The sequence below is a fragment of the Myxine glutinosa genome, chromosome 5 (genome assembly GCF_964187855.1).
Source record: "Myxine glutinosa chromosome 5, kmMyxGlut1.1, whole genome shotgun sequence".
Classification (NCBI taxonomy): domain Eukaryota; kingdom Metazoa; phylum Chordata; class Myxini; order Myxiniformes; family Myxinidae; genus Myxine; species Myxine glutinosa.
In genome coordinates, this window is record NC_136265.1 from 118,714,176 (window position 1) to 118,740,370 (window position 26,195).

At 42.6% G+C, this 26,195-nt stretch overlaps 1 protein-coding gene across 1 annotated transcript; it reads left to right on the forward strand.

Annotated features, from left to right (window-relative positions):
- The first annotated feature begins 5,305 nt into the window (after positions 1-5,305).
- LOC137412787 (thread biopolymer filament subunit alpha-like) lies at positions 5,306-24,008 on the forward strand. Its single transcript, XM_068098103.2, has 10 exons — positions 5,306-5,964; positions 9,704-9,918; positions 11,107-11,167; positions 16,264-16,359; positions 16,445-16,621; positions 21,638-21,763; positions 21,853-21,966; positions 22,083-22,189; positions 22,304-22,584; positions 23,315-24,008. Exons 1-10 carry the CDS (start codon positions 5,422-5,424, stop codon positions 23,338-23,340), a joined length of 1,746 nt encoding a protein of 581 aa, XP_067954204.2. The 5' UTR covers positions 5,306-5,421; the 3' UTR covers positions 23,341-24,008.
- Positions 24,009-26,195: the final 2,187 nt, after the last annotated feature.

Genomic DNA, 26,195 nt, shown 5'->3' on the forward strand with positions numbered 1-26,195 from the left:
TGAGGAGCTGAGAGCTGACACAGAAAGTGACATTGAGGCATTTGTATGCCAGCTGTATGAGCCTCGTACTACAGTTGTGGATGTGGGCAAGCTGAGGTGGAGACTGTTTACCAAGAAACAGCTAGAGGCACAGAAGCTGCCACCAACACGGGGAGCTTTACATGAAGCCATTGCTCGTGCACATTTCCAGGCCATGGTGTGGCATCAGGCTGATGTACCGGACCCCCAGCTTCCACAACCAACAGAACATGGATGGAGAGCAGAAGGAGATCAGCTGGTGCCCATCACAACCAAGGACCCTCCAGCCCCAGCTGCCATCACACATCTAATCAAATGTAACTGCAAGAAGACCCAATGCATGTCTCACTGCTCATGCAGGTCTCAGCATCTCAACTGTTCTGAGATGTGTATGTGTGGGGCAGATGAAGAGGTGTGTGGTAACACGGGTCAGGAGCGCCCCATGGGAATCGATAACACTGATGAGGAGGATGGAGATCCTTCAATGTAACAATGAACACTGCCAACTAAAAATATTGCACAAAGACATTATAAGTGTACATTTGAACACTAAAGTCCAGCCTTTATGTGATTTAGAAGTGAAAATGATGGAAAAAAATATATATATGTGTTGGCATAAGTGCGTGAAAATCCAAGATGGCTGCCATAAGAACCCTTTTGATCATATGTAGGTGTATAAATGTGTGTTTATTGGATTAAGTATCCGCAAATATGTACATTTGGACACCAAAATTAACACTCTAGGTCATTTAGAAGCCAAGATAATGACAATTTCGGTTTTCAACAAACGCCATTTTGATAATCCAAAATGGCCGCTATAAAGAACTTGAAAAAAATGGAGACATATTTTTTCTACAACTTCTATCATCCCTAAACACAACCCAACCAGTGTCCACAAATTAACATTTGAATTCAACGGGAAAACATTGGCCCCCCCACTATACTGTGGTTCAACAGAATCCTATTTAATTTTGAGGTCTAAACGTAAACATAGGCAAAAGGTCAATGACTTTTTTCAAATTTCTTAAATCCTTAACTTTCATCCAATTTATTTGAAATTTGAATCGGATTTACATATCAGCTAACAGATTTCAACCAACAATTTTCGAGATCAACATAGGCCAAAAGGTCAACATAGGCCAAAGGGTCAACAACCTTTTCAAATTTCTAAAATCCTCAATTTTCTTCCGATTGACTTGAAATTTGATTAGGATTTACATATAGGCTAATGGAATTCAGCCAACTATTTTGGAGATAAACATAGGCCAAAAGGTCAACATAGGCCAAAAGGTCAACCACTTTTCCCATATTTCTAAAATCCTCAATTTTCATCCGATTGACTTGAAATTTGAATAGACAAAAACATATCAGCGAACTGAATTCAACTACCAATTATTTTTGAGATCAACATAAGCCAAAAGGTAAACAACCTTTTCAAATTCCTAAAATCCTCAATTTTCATTCAATTGAATTGAAATCTGAATTAACTGCGTTTCCCTCAAAATCTTGTCCCAAACCCATCTCTCTCTGTACCCAGTCGTACCCAGCTGCTCCTGGAATCTGTGTCCTTCCCTCCTGACAAGGTGGAGTTTCTTTCAAACCTCCACTTTGTTTTCTGCAACTGGACCAGATGGCATTAGCCCACGGGTCCTAAAATCCTGCTCTGCCACTCTTTCACACCCTTTCTCTATTCTCTTCACCCTCTCTTTTGTTCAAGGTCATCTGCCATCAGTTTGGAAATCAGCCAATATTACCGATTTACACAAAAAGGTGCAAAAACAGATCCTTGCAACTACAGACCAAATCAGCCTGCTTCCAAACATCAGCAAGGTCATGGAATCAATCATTGCTTTGGATATCAAATCCTTCCTCTTCTCCAATGGCTTGATCTCTGATCATCAATTTGGATTCAGACCAGGTCATTCTACTCTGGACATGCTGCTTCTGCTGTCTCAACAATGGATGGAGGTCCTCAATGCCAAACAGGAAATCAGAGCTGTCTCCCATGACATATCACGTGCCTTCGATACGGTCTGGCACCCAGCTCTGCTCACCACTCTCCTCCTATGGTATCCATTGAAATGTCCACGCATGGCTTGCGGACTTCCTCTCTGGTCGTAGTCAACGTGTGGCCCTGAATGGATTTTTCTCATCTCCCCTTCCTGTTCAGGCTGGAGTTCCTCAAGGTAGTGTTCTGGGCCCAGTGCCTTTTCTGGTCTTCATCAATGACCTCTCCGACTTTCTGGAAAATCCTCTCTATCTCTTTGCTAATTACTCCACTCTCTGCTACTTCATTCCTCATCCCTCAGATCGGCAGTCTGCAGCCTCCTCACTCTCTGCAGACCTGGACAAAACCACAGACTGGTCAAACCAGTGGAACATATCTTTCAATCCTGACAAATGTCGGAGTATGTATAATGGGCTATAAATCTCACGTCAGATTGATATTTTAAAAATCACGTCTCGCACTCTTACTATGTCTCTCCGAAAAGAGCGACTGGACAACCCTCCCATCCACTTTCTCAACAATGCTCTCCAAGAAGTTCTGTCACTCAAGCTTTTGGGTCTCACTATCTGCCAGGATCTTTCCTGGGAAAACCACATTTCCAAGCTGGCCTCCAAAACCAGTCGCCGACTGGGCATCCTCATTCGTGTGAAGTCCTTCCTTGGCACACCTGAGCTCCTCACCACATACAAGGCTTTCATCCGCAGCTCAATGGAATACTGCTCTCCCCTCTGGGCCGGTGCTCCTGCCTCACACCTAGCTCGGCTTCACGCTGTTGAAACCAAAGCTTTCAGAATCATTGGAATCTCCCGCGATGAATTTAACTCTGAGGGCTTTTCACTCACTCACCACAGGCTTTCAAATGGTATTTTTGTTGTCTTTTTGTCTTCTACCGACTCCTATCCGGCCTTGATCCCCCAGCTCTATCTGTGCTCTGTCCCCCAAATATTCCTACAGGTCGCACAAGATCTGCCAACAACCCTCTTCTGGTGAAATTGCCAAAATCAAGACTATCTGCTCACCTTCATTCACTCTTTCATGCCTCTTTTCTCCCGCCTCTGGAACAAACTTCTCACTCTTCAATCCCACTCCTCCCTCCAGGTCTTTAAAACAGCTGTTCACCACAATCTCTTATCTTCCCCCATCCAAAACCTCGATCTTTTCTACCCCTGTTAATTCACCCCAGATCCACTTTTTTGAAATACCGACTTCTTTCCTGGAAGTCGTAGTAGTGCCCATGTGTTTTATACCTCTTCCACCCCCCACCCCCCTCCCATGCCTCCTCCCCCAAGCCCTCTCCCTCCCACAGATCTTCCGATGTCCCTGTTCTCTGCTCTTGTACTTGTGTGCTTTCCTCTCTCTCCCCATCTTGTCTCCTGCTCCCTTTATTGTATGTTTTGTGTATCCGTTTGTTTGTTTTTGTGATTAATGTGAGCTCTTGCACGAGCCTCTATCTTGTATGCCAAAAAAATAAAAAATAAACTATAGGATTTTCATATCAACTTAATGAAACCAACCACCAACTATTTTTGAGGTCAACATAGGCCAACAGATCAAAATAGGCCGAATTTCTAAAATTGTCAATTTTCATCCAATTAACTAAAATTTGAAGACGATTTGCCTATCTGATCACTGAATTCAATCCCCAACTATTTTTGAGGTCAACATATGCCAAAAGGTCTACATAGGCCAAAAGGTCAACATAGGCCAAAGATCAACCACTTTTTTCTTTACAAATTTCTAAAATCCTCAATTTTCATCTGATTGACTTGAAATTTGAATAGGATTTTCATACAAGTAATAATTCAACAACCAACTATTTTTGAGATCAATGTAGGCCAAAATGTCAACATAGGCCAATGGTCAACCACTTCTTTCAAATTTCAAAAATCCTCAATTTTCATTCAAATGACTTGAAATCTGAATCGGATTTGCATATCAGGTAATTGAAACCAATCACCAACTATTTTTGAGGTCAACATAGCCAACAAGCCAACAGGTCAAATAGGCCAAATTTCTAAAATTGTCCATTTTTCCTCCGATTAACTTAAAATTTGAAGACGATTTGCATATCTGGTCACTGAATTCAAACCCCAAATATTTGAGGTCAACATATGCCAAAAGGTCAACATAAGCCAAAAGGTCAACATAGGCCAAAGATCAACCACTTTTTTCTTTACAAATCTCCAAAATCCTCCATTTTCATCCGATTGACTTGAAATTTGAATAGGATTTTTACATCAGTTAACTGAATTCAACCACCAACTATTTTCCAGGTCAACATAGGCCAAACGGACAACATAGGCCGCATTTCTAAAATTGACAATTTTCATCCGATTAACTTCATTTGAAGACGATTTGCATATCAGGTCGCATAATTCAACCACAAATTATTTTTGAGGTTAAAAGGATGCTCTACTGAGTGCCATTCTACTTTGTTCCCTTTGGCCAAGTGTTGCTCTATGAGTGATTTTTCATTTGTCTGTCCATTTGATTGTCTATCTGTTTGTTTCGTTGTTTGTCCACATAGAACGTGAGTATGCTTTTCTCTGCAACCGTTGGTTCGATTGAAACGAAATGTTCACAAAAGGAGCTCCCCCTCCTGTAGAATTTTGATTGATAATTATGACGTCATATTTCACATGGTACGGGCGCCATCTTGGAAAAACTTTGCACCTCTATATCTCCAAAACCGCTCCATGGGAAAAATTGAAACGTAGTTCATTGTAAAGAATTCCGCATGGTCAATAAGTGTTGTTAACGATGACGTCATTTGGTGCCTTAATTATGACGTCATAATTGGACAAGTTAAACGCTTAGTGCAATCAGTTTGAAATATCTTGAGCGTGATCTACACAACAATTATATTGGAGAATATAAATTTATGATGTCATCGCTCACGTGGTGTGGCAGCCATATTGGATCAAAGAAAAAAGTTTTTAAAACCCTTAAAAACAGAATAGTTGGCTCGCACCAAGTTGGTAAGTATTCTATGAATACGATCTAGTTTTTAAATTGTAAATTGAACCAAGATTTATTTTGGTAAACAATTTTACAGTCGTGTTTACGTCATCGTACATCATGGATTATTATTTGTTTGTATAGTAGAATGGTGAACTCGTTGGAGATGTATATATATGTATATATATTTATGTGAGCATAAGTTATGAATGCTAATACTATTAAAACTAATACTGTCTTAAGTTAAAATGCGTTTTCTCTCGGCGTTTTCCTCGGGGGCATTTGCACCTGGTTTTAAGTCCACAGGTGTGTTGGTTTGGCGTCCTGTTGGGTCGTGGTGCCAGGTGGTTCGAGAAAAGCGACCGGGTCCGTCCGTATAAAGGGTAGTGGAGTAAAGCGCAGCGTACCGTGATCCATCTTGCCAGGAAACCGTAAGCATGTTTCAGAGCCAGAGCTCCAGCTCCGTGAGCCATTCCCACAGCGTGTCCCATCGGGTGGCCGGACACTCGGTGCGCGATGGCCTCATCTACTCGGGCTCGGGTCTCGGGAAATTGCTCTCCGATCACAGCGACCGGACCTTCGGAGCGATGAGCGTCGCGGGCAGGTCGGGCGGGGGCTCGGGTCTCTCGCGGATGATGGGTCACGGGGCTCGGATGCAGGAGCTCGGGTTAAACATGAGCACCATGTCCCTGTACGGTGGGTCCGCGCTCGTGCCCCTGCGCGGGGGGCGCGCGGCCAGCGCCCTGAGGGCGGCTACCTCGGTGATCCGCTCGCGCATCGGTGGCCACCAGATCGGCGTGGGCAACTACGGGATCAACGTGAACTTCCTGCCCTCGGGCACGAGCGGCCCCATCGGTGCGCTGTTGCCCGAGATCGACCCGTCGACCTTTCCGAGCATCGAGTCGGTCCACAACACCCGAATCCGCGAGAACTCCGAGTTGCAGAACCTCAACAGCAAGTTCGCTTCGTTACTCGACAAGGTACGGACTGCAAGCACCGCCAAATGGTGCTTTAATGGTTTGATTATTATGTTTCCTTTGGAAAATACAGGTGTTGAGGCTCATGGAAGAGCACGTCCCGAAATGCAGGCTCACCTGTACCCATTCATTGCTCTCACCTGTGGAACCAACGTTCCCAGTCACTGGCATTCTTCCCTCCAGGTATCCAAGACCACCATCTCAGATCATCATCCCACAATCCATACTCATGATCCTTTCTACCCCAAATGACCCCATTCCCAAGCACTCTCATTTTCCAGTTTATTGTGATGTTTTTTCTCCTCTCCTCTCTTCTTTGTTTGTTGTTTTATTCCTTTCCTGTCCCCCCCACACCCCCCCCCCAACTCCATTTTCCCCATTCTGCTATAGCTCTTCCATGAGCCTCGACCATGTTCACAAAAAGAGAACAAATATATGAATCAGCGATCTTTCTATTGCTCATACCGGTAGTCTGCACAGGTGCACCGACTGTGACCTAAACATCTCATCCTTTTTCAGGTGAAGACGGTGTCAACACGATGGTGGCACCAATGACGTCATGCATGGCCTATATTATGCTCCATTGGTTTAAACTTTGTTAATTTGATGTCGAGATACATAAGAGAACTATTTGTTTTGTAAATACTAGGGCATGCCCGTACTATATATATATCTAAAATTATATCCCCCCCCTCTATTTACATGAAATGGTTTGGTCCAAAGCGAACGGCTTGCGAGTGGTGACAATCCCCCCCCTCTATTTACATGAAATGGTTTGGTCCAAAGCGAACGGCTTCCGGAGTTTGGTAAAGAAATCGCCATCGCGTGCACAAACGCGCAGGAAAGCGAATGAATCGCAAATTCGTTTTTATTAGTTTTATTATTAGTTTTAAAACATAGTTTAACGCCAACATAGTTTGCAAACGTGAAATAAATGAATACGCTCTCAAATGTGCCATCCGAGGCAGAGTGTGTCCGCCACGTTCGGCACACGCGATAGTTCGCTGCTCTCTGATTGGTTGAATCGTTTTTTGGACATAGCTCGGTAAGTAATTGTCCGATTAATATGAAACCTTGAAAAGGCACATCCTCGGGTCCCCAGCAATATACCTGGCAAGTTAAAAGTATATCGGACCCGTGGTTGTCGAGAAACAGCGGTCACAGACAAACAAACGTACAGACAGAGATTACTGGAATTATAGATAGATCAAATGTAGCCATCTTTATATGACGTCATAATCACTGCGAGGTTTCTCGTGCCCCTTCACTTTGTGTCCCATGTAATTGCCTCAGTTATATTGGAATTGGTGGACATTTTCTATAATTCCGATGGATAGACTGATTAACTTGTGGTTATAATAATTTTGATGAAAACTCCAACTTGGATGACATGGAGGATGGAGTCAGGATTGGAGGAAGACCTATGAACAATCCTCAGGTGTGCGGAAGTAAAGGGAATCTTGTATTTCTAAAGTAAAGGGGATGTTGTTGATTGATCAGGTGTTTCCAGTTGTGATGTTTAGGTGTGAGTGATGGACAATGAAAAGGGAAGCGGAGGAAGATTGACTGTTTTTAAATGTGGTTTTGGAGACGAATGTTATAAATTCCATGAACTGTGCAACAAGAACAAACAAATCGGTATTTGAAGAATTGAGATCACCAGGTGCATTCGAAGCACCGATGCTAAAAGCGAAACTGTCATACTTTGGTTGGACACATCATGCGTGCAGGAAAGGAAAGTTTGCAGAAGTGCTGGGTTTGGTTGAGGGAAGAAGAGGAAGAAGCAGACCGTGTATTGGTGCTGGATGGATGGGGTACAGGATGTAACCAAGCTGGGTTTGTTTGAGGGAAGAAGAGGAAGAAGCAGACAGTGTGTTGGTGCTGGATGGATGGGGTACAGGATGTAACTAAGCTGTCTCTACCAGAGCTTTGGGAAGCAGTGAAGGATAAGGATGTTTAGAGAAGTTTGATCATGAATGTCACCAAAATTCCACGACAACTCATAATAATTATGTTTATAATTTGTACTTCCAGTAGGTACATGCAGGCCAGCGACTCTTAGCCTATACACCTTTCATGTGTAGTACAGTAAGTCGAGCTTTCTCCACATCTCCCTCAGGCGAGTATTAAATAATACTAGTGAGGTACCCATGCTACGCACGGGTGGGAGGCCAGAAGCAAACGGGCAATGCAGAAACGGCGAATGCTAAAGCATGAAACCAATAAATTCTACATTCCTGTAGCATCCTCAGTCGCACGTCAGACATGGACAGCAAGTTTGTGAAGGACTTCCATGAAAAACGTACCCGTTGGCAAACAAACGGGAACGTTTGTTCCATACCCAGTCAATGGCGAATCTGCATATGGCGATCCGCGAATTCACGTTTATAAAGTAGAAACCATCACGGCATTTCGTCATTCACTTGAACTCGATATCTGTTTTTTCATTCCAAACAGCGTAACTCTAATCACAAATGAAATAACATTAATATAAAAAATAAACTTTTAACAACATTCGTGACATAAATAAATATTTAAATCGGGATGTGAAGTTCCGTACAGTTGGGTGAACACAATTACGAATTCAAAGTCGTAATTGTATTCACTCAATTCCAATCATCAATTGATACTTTAACAAAAAGATGAACACGATTAACGTTTAACGATTTAACATTACGATTGATTGACGGTTGTATTTGGATATTATCAAACCCGTGCATTGCCGTCATCTGTCCATTTCCGCATTCGCGGCAGGTTCATAATTCTCATCAAAATCTAAACAGTATTTGTAGAATTTCAATAAAAGCCACATCACTGTTCATATCGGTAAATAATATTCCATCGTGTTTGGAAAAACTGGAAAATTTGGAAAACTTGGAAAAACAATATCGCCTATTTTACTCCCAGGGGTCCCAGAAATACCCACCCAAAATATCGTTGCGATCCGTTGAGCCGTTTTTGCGGTACCTGAGAACGGACGGACGGACATTTGGTGAATTATAGTAAGATGCTAGCGACCTTTAGGAATGGGATTATGGATCGAATAAAATTCACAATTTGGCCGTTAGGGTGTCGGGGGCAATATCACCTGTTACCGGTACACTTGAACACCTGATCAGGAGAAATCGCCTATGTTTGGTTGAGATTGAATGAGTATAAGGACTGAATGTATCACAGTCAGGCAGACAGAAAGACAGACACCAAATTGTGTATTTTAGTATGATTACTCGGACATAATTGGAGAAAATGGACAAAACAACTTGATTACGAGTTGTGCGTTAACCTGCACACCTGTCAGGAATAGAAACACCTCTCAGGTGTTTTCATCATTCCCTTCACCTGGTTTACGGTACAAGGAATGGCTTCTGAGCGGATACCAAAGGTGCATTGTTGATGAGAGATCTGGATTCAATCCCCCATTAATTTTTCCCATAATTGTTATCAATGGATGCGAAGATCCCATAAAAAGTATTCATGGAAGAGTTCGGATGATTCAAACAGATCATGATTTATCCACAATTTAGACCTTGGTGCGTTTTAACCAAGGGTCTAATGACGTATTCCTGCTCTAGATTAAATATTTGTGACGTCATTTATAAATGACGTCATCAAGTGGACCACCGTGTATACATTTGTTTACTTTATTAGTGGTGAAGATTTAGCCAAGAGGTCGAGCATTTATGATCCTAATAAAGTAACGAGGAACATGCTCCTATAAGGTGTTGTTGTGCGTGAACTTCAGGTGCGAATTTTGGAGCAGCAAAATGCAATCCTCAAGGCTCAGATCTCCATGTACACGAACCCCAACGACCCCACTGTTTCGGTGAATACCGCGGTGGTGGCGAGTTCCATCACGGGTACCTACAGCGCACAGATCGACAGTCTGCAGAACAGCAAGACTGCATTGCTCAATGAAATCGATCATCTGCGAGGAATCATCCAGGAATTTACCACCAAGTAAGACAAGTGGAGATGTTTTTTTTCCTTTTTTTTGTATACAAGATCGAGGCTCATATAAGAGCTAACATCAATCACAAAAAAAAACAATTGGACAAACAAAACGTACAATAAAGGGAGCGGGAGACAACATGGGGAGAGAGAGGGAAACACACAAGTACAACAGCAGAGAACCGGGACATCGGAAGATCTGTGGGAGGGAGAGGGCTTGGGGGAAGGGGGGGGGGGGCGGTTGGTGGGAGAGGTAGAAAACACATGTACACTGCTCGGACTTCCAGGAAAGAAGTCGATATTTCAAAAAAAGTGGATCTGGGGTGAATTAACGGGGGTAGAAAAGATCAAGGTTTTGGATGGGGGAAGATAAGAGATGGTGGTGAACAGCTGTTTTAAAGACCTGGAGGGTGCAGTGGGATTGAAGAGAGTGAGGGAGTTTGTTCGAGAGGCGGGAGAAAAGGGGAATGAAGGAGTGAAGGTGAGCAGAGAGCCTAGATTTTGGCAGTTTCACCAGCAGTGCTTGGCGTACGTAGTAGCATGGCTTCGGTGGGGTTTATGAAAGGTGGACGTTATGGAGCATTCACTATTGATGAGCAGGTATACCCACGATGTACTACCATCTCTTAACAATTTGCAAAGAATGGAGACTGCATCTGGTAACAGCGATTAATGAGATGGTCATGATAAAGAGTGTACTTTAGGCTTCAAAAATGGTATGCTGGATCAAAAGTGGTTAAAAAGTAGAGTTTTATTTATTTTTTTGTTTACAGAGTCGAGGTTCGTGGAAAGGCTGGAACACTGAACGGATCAGTACAAAATGAACAGTAGAGAGAGAGGGAAATACCAATAGCGGAGTTTAAGGGGGAGACTCGGACAAAGAATGCATGTCGGGGAGGAATGGGGGCAGGAAAGCGCAAATGGGGTGGACAACATGGATAAAGAAGAAAACTCCCAGGAGGGAAAAAACTGGAAACCTGGAAGGAGGAGGGCTTGGGTAGAGGGGGTTAATGAGGGTAGAAAAGATCATGCTAGAAAGTAGTGAAAAGGTAGCACGACTTGGTAGATTGTGTAAAAGTAGTGAATTGGCGAGCTGGACAGTAGCATAAAAATAGTGATTGGTTATCTAGGAAGTAGTATAAATGTAGTGACTTGATATGCAGGAAAGTAGTGAATGAGTGATCTATATGAATGCAGATACACAGATGAAGTTGACATCACCAGAACGCTGGAGATCGAATGGAACTCGCATAAAGAGGTAAAACCACGCACGTCATTTTCCCAACTAAACACGCTCGTCGGTCATCCCTTGTCTTCTCCAACATCCGCGTCCTTCATGTATTTTCATTACAAGCTCCTCCATGAGCTATAGCCATTGCATAAAGAAACTAGATCGGCACTCAGTCGAGAGCATACCTCCGCCTGGTTGGCCATATCACTCAATGGTGAAGAATCACTTTAAAAATTAAATAATATTCAGATCTTCACCAAAATCGAATCGATTCTTCCTTGTCAGACACCCAACCTGTCCACCAAGTTTAGTCCAAATCCGTCCACAACTTTTTGAGATATCTTGTTATGTATCGTTTTTGGCCCTATCTCCCAATGGTGAGGAATCACTTTAAAATTCTAGTAGCCGAATCCGGATCTTCACCAAAATCTAATAATTTCGTCCTTGTCACATACGCTACATCTCTGCCAAATTTCGTCCGAATCCGTCCACAACTTTTTGGGATATTTTGTTCACAATCAAACAAACAGACAAACAGACAAGAAAATGAAAAATCACTCATAGAGCGACACTTGGCAAAAGAGAACAAAGTAGAATGGCCCTCAGTGGAGCATCTTTTTGACCTCACAAATAATTGGTGGTTGAATTCAGTAAGCTGATATGTAAATCCCATTCAATTTTTCAAGTCAATCGGATGAAAATTGAGGCTTTTCGAAATTTTAAATTGTTGTTGACCTTTGGCCTATTTTGACCTTTTGGCCTAAGCTGATCTCAAAAATAGTTGTTGGTTGAATTCAGTTAACTGATATGTAAATACAAACAAACAACAACATGCATTTTAAGGCCATTTTCCCTGCCAGAGCGGGGGTTAGCCTTGCGGTCCCCATGACAATCTTCTCCATTTTGCCCTATTTTCTGCATCTCCCCTTGTTAACCCCCTTGCCCGCATTTCTTCTTCCACCATCTTTAGCCAAGTCTTTCTCGGTCTTCCCCGTCCTCTACTTCCTTCTACACTCATTTCCATCACTCTTCTCAACCAGTCACTTTCATCCTTCCTCAACATATGACCAAACCATCTCAACCTGTTTCTCTTCACAGCATCAATCACAGGCTCTATTCCCATCATCTTTCGCAATTCATCATTTGTCTTCCTCTCTCTTAACGATACTCCACACATCCACCGAACCATTCGCATTTCCACCCTTTCCAGCCTTCGTTGCTGCTCTACGTTCATTACCCATGTCTCGCTCCCATAAATCATAACACTTCTCACACATGCAGCATACACCTTTCCCTTCAGCTTCAACGACACTCCCCTCCTCATCAACACGCCACTCAGTTCCCAAAACTTCCTCCATGCACATCTCACTCCAGCAACCGTTGCCGAGTCTGATCCACATTCTCCATTCAGCATGTCTCCTAGGTAACAAAATGTTTTCACACCTTCCAGCTTCATGCCGTCTCCAAGATCCAACTCAACATTTCCTCCATCTGCAGCTCCCTCTGTGCACACTTTACACTTGAATGTAGCTGCCGCACTGGTTAATGACCCTCTCAAACCACTACATTTTTGATGAACCCACTCAGCGCACATTGTACATTGAATGGAGTTCACTCCGACACCCTTCCTGCACACAGCACACGGCCACTTCCCAGTTCTTTCCACCTCACCACATGCTTTACCACTTGCCATCACCTTTGTCTTTCCGATATTCACCTTCAGACATTTTGTCTCCATACATTCCTTCCACTTGTTCATCTTCTCCTTCAGTCCATCCATACTTTCCGCAATCAACACCAGATCATCTGCATACAACAACTCCCACGGTAAACCCTCCTTTACGTTTTGAGCCAGCACCTCCATCACAGCTGCAAATAGTAGTGGACTTAGTATCGACCCCTGATGCACTCCCACCTTCACCTCAAACTCACCACTGTTCCCGTCCTTCGTCCTTACAGCTGTGTGCACTCTTTTGTACATTGCCATCACTACTCTGATCAACCATTCCTCCACTCCTAACTTCCTCAATGCCCATGTCACTAGTTCGCGTGGAACCCTATCGAATGCTTTCTCCAGATGAACAAACCCAAGAAACAACTTCTTCCTCCTCTTCTCCTGCAACTGCCTCACAATAAAAAGCGCGTCTGTCGTTCCTCTTCGTGGCAAAAATCCAAACTGCATTTTGTCAATCTTCACTTTCTTCCTTATCCTCCTCTCCAAAACCCTTTCCAATACCTTCATTCCATGCTCCAATAACTTTATCGCTCGGTACGAGCCACACTCCAGAGGGTCACCTTTCCCCTTGTATAGAGGGACGAGGGTACTCAATTCCCAATCCACTGGAATGCGGCCTTCTTTCACCACCAGATTACAGATCTCTGTCATTCTCTTCACACCCCAACTTCCTGCTGCCTTCAACATATCTCCCACATAACTCCCGTCGGCCCTCCTGCTTTTCTACTCTTCATTGCTTTTATCGCTTCCTCAACTTCCTTCTCAGTTATCTTCTCTGCCGGTCCTAAAACTGGGTTACTCTCTATGTTGCCATCCCATTCATTCTCTGCATTCAACAGTATTTCCATATATCTTTTCCATCTTCCTTTAATTCCATCTGGGTCCACAACGATTTGTCCCACTTCATCCTTCAAGCAACTCACCCCCATCACATCACACCTCTCTTTCGCTATCTGCTTTGTAATCCTGAATACAGCTCTCTGACCCTCTTCCGAATCCAAGCGTTCTCCGAACATTTTCCTACATGCCTCCTGTGCCTTTGCTACCTCTTTCTTTGCAGCCTTCTTGGCTGCCTTATATAACTTTCATGCTCTGCTTTTTCTGCCCCCCCCCTACCCTTCGCCTTCTGCCACTCTTTGAACTTCTTCCTCTTCTCGTCAATCCTCTTTCCAACTTCATCATCCCACCACCATGTTTCCGAGTGCCTCGGTGGTCCTTTTGTCCATCCACATACCTCACCAACGGCTCCCAACAGACTATCTTTCATTGACATCCAACCACTTTCAAGCTCAACCACATCATCAGCTACCCTACTCAGCCTCTCTTTTAATGCCTCCCTTACTGTCACCTCTTTCAACCTCCACACCTTCATTCTCGGTTGGTACTTCACCCGCCGAGCCCTCCTCGCACCTTTCACCCTTATGTCGCAGACAACCAAGTGGTGCTGTGAAACAGCCTCCTCCCCCGGGATCACCTTTGTGTCCTGGAAGTGCCCCCTATCTCGCCTACGCACCATCAGGTAGTCAACGGTTGTCGTCGACCCACCTGACGTGTATGCAACAAGCTTATTATCCTCTTTCTGGAACTGAGTATTACAAATCAACAAATCAGCTCCATCAGCAAACTCCAAAATCATTTCACCTTTTCCATTTCTCACACCATATCCGTAACCCCCATGAACTCCCTCAAAACCGTCCATACTCCTTCCCACATGTCCATTTAGGTCTCCTCCGACCACAACAACTTCCTCATCTTTCACGTTTTCCATCAGCTTCTCCATCGCACACTAGAACTTGTCCTTCTCTTCATCGCTCCGACCAACCTGCGGAGCATATCCCGAGGTGACGTTCACCAAGAGCTTTCCAATCATCATTTTCACCATCATCAACCTTTCACTCACTCTAGTCACACTCACCACACTGTCTACAAACTCCTCAGAAAACAGGACACCAACGTCATGCACGCCCTCCAGGCCTCAACGCCATGCACGCCCTTAACTGATATGTGAATCCTATTCAAATTTCAAGTGAATCGGATGGAAATTGAGAATTTTAGTAATTTGAAATTGTTGTTGACCTTTGGCCTACGCTGATCTCAAAAAATAGTTGGTGGTTGAATTCAATTCGCCGATATGAAAATCACATTCAAATTCCAAGTCAATCGGATGAAAATTGAGGATTTTAGAAATTTGAAGATTTGAAGAAAAACATATATATATTTGCCAAGTAACAAACGGACAGGGGTGAAAACATAACCTCTATCCACCTTTGGTGGCGAGGGTAACTCGATGGTATTCATAGAATACTAACCCTGTGTAGTCGACTTGGTGCGAGCCAACTCTTGTTTTTAAGGTTTTTTTTTTCTTTGCTCCAATATGGATGCCAGACCATGTGACCAATGATGTCATAAATTTACATTCTCTAATATATTTGTTGTGTAGATCACGCTCCAAAAATTCAAACTGATGGGACTAGGCGTTGTACTTGTCGAATTATGACATCATAATGAAGGTACCAATGATGTCATTGTGAACAACACTTATTCCCCATGTGGAGTTCCTTGCAATGAGCCACGTTTCAATTTTTCCTTTTTTTTTTTTTTTTTTTTTTTTTTTGTATACTGAATCGAGGCTCGTGAAAGAGCTAACATTTATTTCACAAACAAATCAACCAGACAAACAAAATATACAAAAGAGGGAGCGGAAGCCAAGATGGGGAGAGAAGGGGAAGCACACAACCACAACATTTGAGAGCAGGGAGAAGTGTGGGAGGGAGAGGGCTTGGGGGCAGGAGGCGTGGGAAGGGGAGGAGGGGGGGGGGGGGAATTTGAAGCGGTTTCGGAGATATTGAAGCGGTTTCGCGGTGAAGCGAAAGCGCGGTGAAATGAAGCGGTTTCGGAGATATTGAGGTCCAATTTTTTTCGTTTTTTTTCAAGATTGCGCCCATACCACGTTGCATATGTCGTCATAATTATCAGTAAAATCTCTACACGAGTAGATGCATAGAATGATGTAAATTTTGTGTCAATCGAACCAACGGTTGCCGAGGAATTGAATTTTTAAAATGCAGATACATACGTGTGACCATTCGCTTAACCGCGCTTTTCGCTTTGCGAGTGCTGGGTAATGAGAAGAGGTGAGGACAATCCTTTAACCCTCCTTACAACTCTCATTCCCCACTGTCTTCCACCTCATGTTCTTGTCCTCACAATCACATTTTGGTCTTTGGTCTCTTGTGGAAGTCATGGTCTTGTCTTTACCAATGAGGTGTTTATGTGCTCTCTATTAGATAAATAATAATAATAATAATAATTAATATTCACTTATCAATTGCAACAGAAAATATTGAGACGCACAATAATAATAATAACTTTCCTTTTGCTTTTCCAGGATATCGACAAAGCCTACCTGAGCATTGTAGACCAACAGACCAAGGTCCATTCCATTGAAGACCAAATAAGCATGTTGAAGCAGATCTACCAGGCGGTAAACCTTTCACAACATTGCATTTTCATCGCCCCAGGTACTCTTAACCCAGATGTATGGAATGACGAGTGTCTCCTCTTGACAGCGTGTCCATGAAATACATACGGCTATCTCCGGAGGATCCACCGCAGCTGTCAGTATTGAGATGGATAACAGGAAGCAGGCATGGGACCTGACTACGGCTATCAGCGAAGTGAAATCCCACTACGAGGCGCTGGCCTGTAAGAGTCGCCACGAAGCTTTTACCAACGTTGAGACAAAGGTTGGTGGATACAAAAATGGATAAAATGAGAATCGATCACAGACAAATATTACTCAATGAGCATATTCAGGTGCTGATGACCTATATTAATATTCAGGCACTGATTACCGATATTAATATTCAGGTGCTGATGACCTATATTAATATTCAGGCGCTGATTACCTATATTAATATTTAGGTGCTGATGACCTAGATTCTGTTCATGATCTACATTCATATTCGGGCGCTGATTATCTATATTCATATTCAGGCGCTGATTACCTATATTAATATTCAGGTGCTGATTACCTATATTAATATTCAGGCGCTGATTACCTTCGCAAAAGCGGAAGGTTATGTTTTGATCGCTGTGTATTTATTTGTATGTCTGTGTGTGTGTGTGTGTGTGTGTGTGTGTGTGTGTGTGTGTGTGTGTGTGTGTGTGTGTGTGTGTGTGTGTGTGTGTGTGTGTGTGTGTGTATGTTATTCGCATAACTCAAAAAGTATTCAACCGAATTGCATGAAATTTGGTGGGATGATTGGTTATTATACGGGACACATTTGATTAGATTTTGGGAGCAATCGGGTCAAAGGTCAAGGTCAAGGTCAATAACTTTGTTTTTTGTAATAACTCGGTCAATTCTTATCCGATTTGCATGAAATCAGCACCAAACTGTTCACTGTTCTGTTCCCTACACTCCCATGCCAAGTACAGAACAGTAGCTGCGGCGAAGGTATGCGCTCTACCGAGTGCCCGTTCTAGTTACGTATATTAATATTCAGGTGCTGATTACCTATATTAATATTCAGGCGCTGATTACCTATATTAATATTCAGGCGCTGATTACCTATATTAATATACAGGCACTGATTACCTATATTAATATACAGGTGCTGATTACCTATATTAATATACAGGCGCTGATTACCTATATTAATATACAGGTGCTGATTACCTATATTAATATACAGGTGCTGATTACCTATATTAATATACAGGTGCTGATTACCTATATTAATATACAGGCGCTGATTACCTATATTAATATACAGGCGCTGATTACCTATATTAATATAGAGGTGCTGATTACCTATATTAATATTCAGGTGCTGATTACCTATATTAATATACAGGCACTGATTACCTATATTAATATACAGGTGCTGATTACCTATATTAATATATAGGCGCTGATTACCTATTTTAATATATAGGCGCTGATGACCTATATTAATATTCAGGTGCTGATTACCTATATTAATATTCAGGCACTGATTACCTATATTAATATTCAGGCGCTGATTACCTATATTAATATACAGGCGCTGATTACCTATATTAATATACAGGCGCTGATTACCTATATTAATATACAGGCGCTGATTACCTATATTAATATTCAGGCGCTGATTACCTATATTAATATACAGGCGCTGATTACCGATACTCATATTCAGGCGCTGATTACCTATATTAATATTCAGGTGCTGATTACCCATATTAATATTCAGGCGCTGATTACCTATATTAATATTCAGGTGCTGATTATCTATATTCATATTCAGGCGCTGATTACCTATATTAATATTCAGGTGCTGATTACCTATATTAATATTCAGGCGCTGATGACCTATATTAATATACAGGCGCTGATTACCTATATTAATATACAGGCGCTGATTACCTATACTCATATTCAGGCGCTGATTACCTATATTAATATTCAGGTGCTGATTACCTATATTAATATTCAGGTGCTGATTACCTATATTAATATACAGGTGCTGATTACCTATATTAATATACAGGTGCTGATTACCTATATTAATATACAGGCGCTCATTACCTATATTAATATACAGGCGCTGATTACCTATATTAATATTCAGGCGCTGATTACCTATATTAATATTCAGGCGCTGATAACCTATATTAATATTCAGGCGCTGATTACCTATATTAATATACAGGCGCTCATTACCTATATTAATATACAGGCGCTGATTACCTATATTCATATACAGGTGCTGATTACCTATATTAATATACAGGCGCTCATTACCGATATTAATATACAGGCGCTGATTACCTATATTAATATTCAGGCACTGATTACCTATATTAATATTCAGGCGCTGATTACCTATATTAATATACCTGCGCTGATTGCTTATATTAATATACAGGCGCTGATTACCTATATTAATATACAGGCGCTGATGACCTATATTAATATTCAGGTGCTGATGACCTATATTAATATTCAGGCGCTGATTACCTATATTACTATTCAGGCGCTGATTACCTATATTAATATTCAGGCGCTGATTACCTATATTAATATACAGGCGCTGATTACCTATATTAATATACAGGCGCTGATTACCTATACTCATGTTCAGGCGCTGATTACCTATATTAATATTCAGGTGCTGATTACCTATATTAATATTCAGGTGCTGATTACCTCTATTAATATTCAGGTGCTGATTATCTATATTCATATTCAGGTGCTGATTACCTATATTAATATTCAGGTGCTGATTACCTATATTAATATTCAGGCGCTGATGACCTATATTAATATACAGGCGCTGATTACCTATATTAATATACAGGCGCTCATTACCTATATTAATATTCAGGCGCTGATGACCTATATTAATATTCAGGCGCTGATTACCTATATTAATATTTAGGCGCTCATTCCCTATATTAATATGCAGGCGCTCATTACCTATATTAATATACAGGCGCTGATTACCTATATTAATATTCAGGTCATGATTACCTATATTAATATTCAGGCGCTGATTACCTATATTAATATTCAGGTGCTGATTACCTATATTAATATACAGGCGCTCATTATCTATATTAATATACAGGCGCTGATTACCTATATTAATATTCAGGCGCTGATTACCTATATTAATATTCAGGCGCTGATTACCTATATTAATATACAGGCGCTGATTACCTATATTAATATTCAGGTAATGATTACCTATATTAATATTCAGGCGCTGATTACCTATATTAATATTCAGGCGCTGATTACCTATATTAATATACAAGCGCTGATGACCTATATTAATATTCAGGCGCTGATGACCTATATTAATATTCAGGCGCTGATGTCCTACATTTCAATTCAGGTGCTGATGACCTATGTCTTATAACAGTGACGCAATCACGATTTGGAAGAACGACACTCAGTAGAGAGCATACCTCTGCTAGGTTGAACAGTTTATGTTTTGTATCCCACTGATAGGCCGGATCTGGATTCGGACCTGAACCAAAATCGAATCGGCTTGTCCTTGCCTCATAACCAATTCATCAACAACCTTCTGAGATATTGTGCTGTCTATTGTTTTTGGCCCCTATCTCTCAATGAATGAATGAATGAATGATCGTTTTAAAGGCCATTTTCCCCGCTAGAGCGGGGGTTGGCCTTGCGGGCCCCATGAGCTCATGGTTCCCTGTTTGAGGCAATGTTTTTATGGCCGGATGCCCTTCCTGACGCCAACCCTTGGTCCCAACCCAACTCCTACGATGCACAGGGATACGGTGCACCTATTCTAAACCGGGGTACACACCGTGATCATTCATCCCAGCAAGCTGGTACTCAATTTGCCGACCTCGGAAGGATGACAGGCTGAGTCAACCCCCCTGGCTGTTAATTCAGCAATCGACCGGGATTCGAACTCAGGATCCTAGGATCCCAAGCCGGCACCCTAACCGCTAAGCCAACACTCTCAATGTTAAAGAATTTTTTTTATAGTATCCAGATCTTCACCAAAATCTAATCAATTTGTACTTGTCACACCCAACATGTTCACCAAGTTTTGCCAAAATGCGTTGATAACTTTTCGAGATATCCTGCTCACAAATAAAAAAAGAAAGAGGGGTGAAAACATAACTGCCGTCCACCTTTGGTGGCGGAGGTAACAATAGGCCATTTTTGAATACGTATCTCATACAGAAACAACAGAGACTTCTATTCTCCTCAATATTTTGTTTGTATATCTTCATAGCGTTTACATGGAGACACATTTCCATCCGGGTAAACTTTGTATAGTGAATTATCTGCAGTGTGCTTTGGGCTGCCGTGCACAGCCGTGTTGACCTTACAGGTGCTGCATACCATAACCTCAAAAAGATATATCAGGAATTTGCAAGTTTTGTGTTTTTGCTGTACGAGGATTTTGTAAAATTCCATCTTGCTTCACCTTAAGATCACCTTGTTTGATCTCTCTCCTTTTTTTGTTTTTTGTTTTTTGTGTACAAGATCGAGGCACATGTAAGAGCTAACATTAATCACACAAAAAACGGACACATAAAACATACAATAAATGGAGCGAGAGAGAAGATGGGGGGAGAGAGGGAAGCACACAAGTACAACAGTAGAGAGCATGGGCATCGGGAGATCTGTGGGAGGGAGAGGGCTTGGTGGAGGAGGGATGGGAAGGGGTGGGGGTGGGGTGGGAGAAGTATAAAACACATGGACACTACTGGGACTTCCAGAAAAGAAGTCGTATTTCAGAAAAGTGAATCTGGGGTGAATTAACGGGGGTAGAAAATATCAAGGGTTTGGATGGGGTGAAGTTAAGAGATGGTGGTGAACAGCTGTTTTAAAGACCTGGAGGGAGGAGTGGGATTGAAGAGAGTGAGGGAGTTTGTTCCAGAGGTGGGAGAAAAGAGGAATGAAGGAGTGAAGGTGAGCAGAGAGTCTTGATTTTGTCAGTTTAACCATAAGAGGGTTGCTGGCAGATCTTGTGCGACCTGTAGGAATATTTGGGGGACAGAGCCCAGAAAGAGCTCGGGGAGCTAGGCCGGAGAGGAGTCGGTAGAAGACAGAAAGACCACCAACCTGCCTGCGGTGAGTCAGTGAAAGGCCCTCGGAGATAGCTTCATCGCAGGAGATTCCAATGATTCTGAAAGCTTTGGTTTTAACAGCGTGAAGCCGAGCTAGGTGTGAGGAAGGAGAACTCCTCTCATTTTATTAAATCAGGCAAACTTTACCCTTTCCTCAGATCACTGCAGCAGTTATCTTAAACCAGCCGACCACCATGGCATTCACACAGGCAAAGGAGGAGATCCGTATGTACAAAATGCAGATCGAGAGCACCCGGAGGGAGATAACCCGTCTGAATGTGAAGGTACCCTAACTCCTCCGCAAACATCAAATATAGGGTTTCCTTTATGCTTGGAACTTCATTGTTTGCTGTTGATGTTTTTTTTCTTGTAGAACAGCGAAATGGAAACACAGCTCACAGAGCTGGAAGCAAGTGTGCAAATCCAGACTGATAACTGGAATGAGAAGATCAGCAAACTGAGAATAGAGGTGGATACTATAAAGAAGGTATGTTGCTGCCCAATGTAAGAGCAGGTCCTGGATTCCTTCCCCTCACCTGTCCAATTTCATTACATGGTGCGGAGCTTTTCACTTTTAACAATCAAATCATGTTCCTCCTTTAGCAAATCGCTCAGTATTCCCGAGAGTACCAGGAATTGTTGGGCATGAAGATGTCCCTGGACCTTGAAATTTCGGCCTACAGGAAGATGCTGGAGAGTGAGGAGTTCAGGTCAGGAGACATTGAGCTTTGTACACTTAGATTTTGTCCTTCTCCTCAACTGAAAGTCAGCATGTAGATAATTCTTCATGGTATAATGCAGTGTACTCTTTGGATGTATTTCAGATTCAATACCGGAGGATGTATCACTGTTACCAGTGGTAGGAGCACTGCCATGAGTTCAGCCATAGGCGGTGGCGGTGACGCGGCATCTTCGAGCGGTGCGGCCACGGGGTTTCTGGGCCACGGGACAACCTCGATGCTTGGATCCTACACACGTGGGACCGGCTACGGTCAAAGCAGTCTAGGCCGCTCGAGCAGTCTGTCCAACTGGCAAGGGGCAGGAGGATTCGGAGGAAGTGACTACTCGTATACTGGAAGCAAACACATGATGGACAGCAGCTCTGGTAATTTCTCTGGCACACATGGGAAATGCATGGGGAACTAGAAAGAGCAATCAGAGATTGCAAACCCTCGCCAGGATGTATTTTCAGTGGTTTTAAAGGCTTTTGTGTTAAAACTAATATGGCGGCCGAACCCTGCAACCAATGACGTCATCATTATTATTTTTTCTAAACTAATTTCTTCCTAGATTATGCTCAAGAAATTTCATCTTGATCGGATGAAGTTTTGTACTTGTCGAATTATGACGTCATAATGGAGGCATCGATGACATCATCATGAACAAATTTTATTCCCCATGGAGAGTTCTTTACAATGAGCCATGTCTCAATTTTTTCTATTCAGTGCTTTCGGAGATATAGAGGTGCAAAGTTTTTCGATTTTTCCAAGATGGCGCCCGAATCACGTGAAATATGACGTCATAATTATCATTAATAAAATTATACAGGTGGAGTTTCACCTATGGTGAAAATTTCTTGTCAATCGGACCAACGGTTGCAGAGAAAATCATATTTATTCTGTGTGGACAAACAGACAAACAGACAAACGGACTCAAATGCAATACCCTCTCCTCAGGCGAGGGTAAACATAGCACCAACTCGTCTGTCAGCAAAGCAACCGATAGACTCTTCTAGTGATTATATAAGATGCATATGTTTTGTAAAACGAACCAACAAGGTCAAAAATACTGCACCCAATGTAATTTACATTGATTGTGTTTGTGATTCTTTGCAGCCATTTCCTCCACCCGGGTGTCTTAACATCACAAAGAGTGAAACGTCACAGATCGTGGTTGCCATGGAGATGAATCTCAGCACTTTCACCATTTCACCACAAACGCATCACAAACGTAAACATGACGTCAGGCCTGCAATGAGACCTCCTCTTCTTCCCAAATTGTTTTAAACACCATGCTTTCAAAATGGTGGACCTCTTTACATCCTCATTTACTTCATTTCGCTTTGCAAGTTGCATGCTGCCTTTATGACGCAAAAAGCCGCATGATAAAGAGCTAAACACGACCCCGGGAGGCTTGCATATACATATCTAAATGAACAACCAAGGCCCGTTCATGGCATGTCGGGCTGTACAGGTTGGGTCCAACACAAACATGCACATCATTTCATCCATGGTGTTTCCTGATTCCCGCACCACGTTTTGATCTCCCTCCCAAACAAACTGTCCATCAATGGAACACACCATTGTCTCCATTACTCACATAAACCATCAATATGTTTCCCATCCTCTCAACACAAACCACATTATACGTGTAGTGCACAATCATATATCTTGGAAAGTTTTCATTCTGTTACCTTTTCAGCTTTGACTTTACCTTTCATGTTATTTGCAGTTCGTGCTCCATTGCTGAGCTTTTGGCTCCATCTTGACATGTCTTGATGATCAAGCCACAATAAAAGAACATTCTTGAGATGTTTGCCTCGTTTTGTTTACAAGGTGGTATCGTCAATTATGGAGAATACACTATTAATTGATCGGTAAAGCCGAATATCAATGACAGGACCTTTTCTTCACCAGCAAACGGTGATGGAGAAAGCGTTTGAGCATTAAAAGGATCTCAGGTGGACATCTCAGGTCGTGTTTCATGAAAGGTGACTGTGCGTAGTCGATACGATTGGTAGGTAGACATGGTAATCGATTTTACGTCACACATTGAGCAACATTTCATTGGAGTGTGTGTGTGGGTGTGTGGGAGAGATACGGAGGGTGTGAGAAGCTCCACCTGAAAGACAAGGTAAAAACGAGAACGACACTCGGTAGACCACATACCTCCGCCAGGCTGAATAGTTCACATTTTGTGTCCAACTATTAGGCCAGATCTAAATCCGACATGAACTAAAATCTAATTGGCTTGTTCTTGTCACCTGCCCAACTTATCCACCAAGTTTTGTCATGTTTTTGTCATTTAGGCCATTTTCTTTAACAATATTGTTGTGGATTCGGGAGAAGGCACTCCCGTTACCAAGGGGGTGGGGAGGGGTTAATCCCCTTGTCTTTTAAGCTGGCCGTTCCCCCAACCCTAGAAGTTATAACGCTCCTCCCGGTCGGGAGTAGCCAGGGTGATTGGTCAATGAAGTCCCAAATACCTGAGTGCTACCCCTGGCCGTGAAGCAGGGAGATAACTCCTGCTCGCACCACGGACAAGATGGAATTTGCCGAGTGGTTAGCAATCTGAAGCCCGAGCCATTAGCGGTTGACAAACCCGATCCTGAGCGATTGCCGAAATCGTGCCACGTATATTCAATTGTGAAAAGACTAAGACGATTGGACAGAAGAAACCAAAGTAAGGAAGAACACAGGAATTTATTAACAACAATAACTAAAGAGGAAACGTAAGGTAAATGTACAAGGGAAGAAGAAGAAGCAGACACAGGGCAACCTTAAACAGTCTTAATTATCACGCCCCAGGACAACACAAACAGACTTGCACGAAAGGAGTAATGGTGGCAGGGAGGGAAGGTCCAAGCAGATGGACGGCGTGGGCTCCTGCCCTGATCCACGCTCCGGCTCCGTGGCGAAACCCGGCAGACAGGGCTGTTCGTAGGTTGTTGAACGCGAGCGGACCTTACTTAGCGGGGTTCATATATCGGGGAGGGTTCTTGGCTCTCTCTCTTTTGTTCGGGAATGTTAAAGGACTCAGGAGGCTCCGATATGACCAAACAGCTTTTACAAAAGCAATGCTTTATTAACTAATAATTCACTTGTTTCAATATAATAAAGAACTACAATACAATAACGAATTTGGTAATTCAAGTCGTTGGTTCTTCTTTGGTCGGTCTTCTGCGCTGTCCTCGTTCCGTACTCGTTCGTTCCGTTTGGGCAGAGATTCTGATGACAAGTCCGTTGACTCAAAGTATGTTCTCGTTTATATGGGCACCGCCACGCTAATCCTCTCTCCGCTAAATGCTCCGAGGTCATCCATGCTTGCCCCCCTGCTGGGGAGTTCCTTCACCCTCTTTGCATCCCGATGTCCAAACAATAGTACGGGCTTGGGAATGTGTGTTAGCCCGGGGCCGTGATAAAGGTGGACAAAGGAACTCCCAGGTTCCATGTTCTGAGATACATTCCTGACATTCTTACGAACCACCTGGACTACCTGCTCCGTTACTAGTCCCAACCAATGAGTTACACTTCCACAATTCCCTCATCTTTTTGTTTTTGTTTATATTAACCATTAATCTAAACATCAATATAAGTAAACAATCAATCACTACAAGTAAACATCAATATAAGTAAACAAACAATCCCCTTAGGCATACACCGTCACCCTGCAAGAATCACAAAACATTTCGTTGGTCATTGACTCCTTCCATATTGTTAACTCAATCTATTTCACTTGCATCACAAATATCCTTGCAAAACAACACTTCACCATCACCAAGATACAACAATTTCACTACACCATTTTCAAGTTTTTAAAGCATCTGCACCATCTGACAAAAACGTTTCCCTCCAAACAAATGTTGATTCTTTGTTTGAAAGGAAGGGCTGATCACTTGTGTTTGAATTCAGGTATGAAACATTTTCTTCTGTCTTCATAACACCTGCACTACTTCGTGAAGGATTTCGCTGTTGTGGTAACGGTGCGGAGTCATAG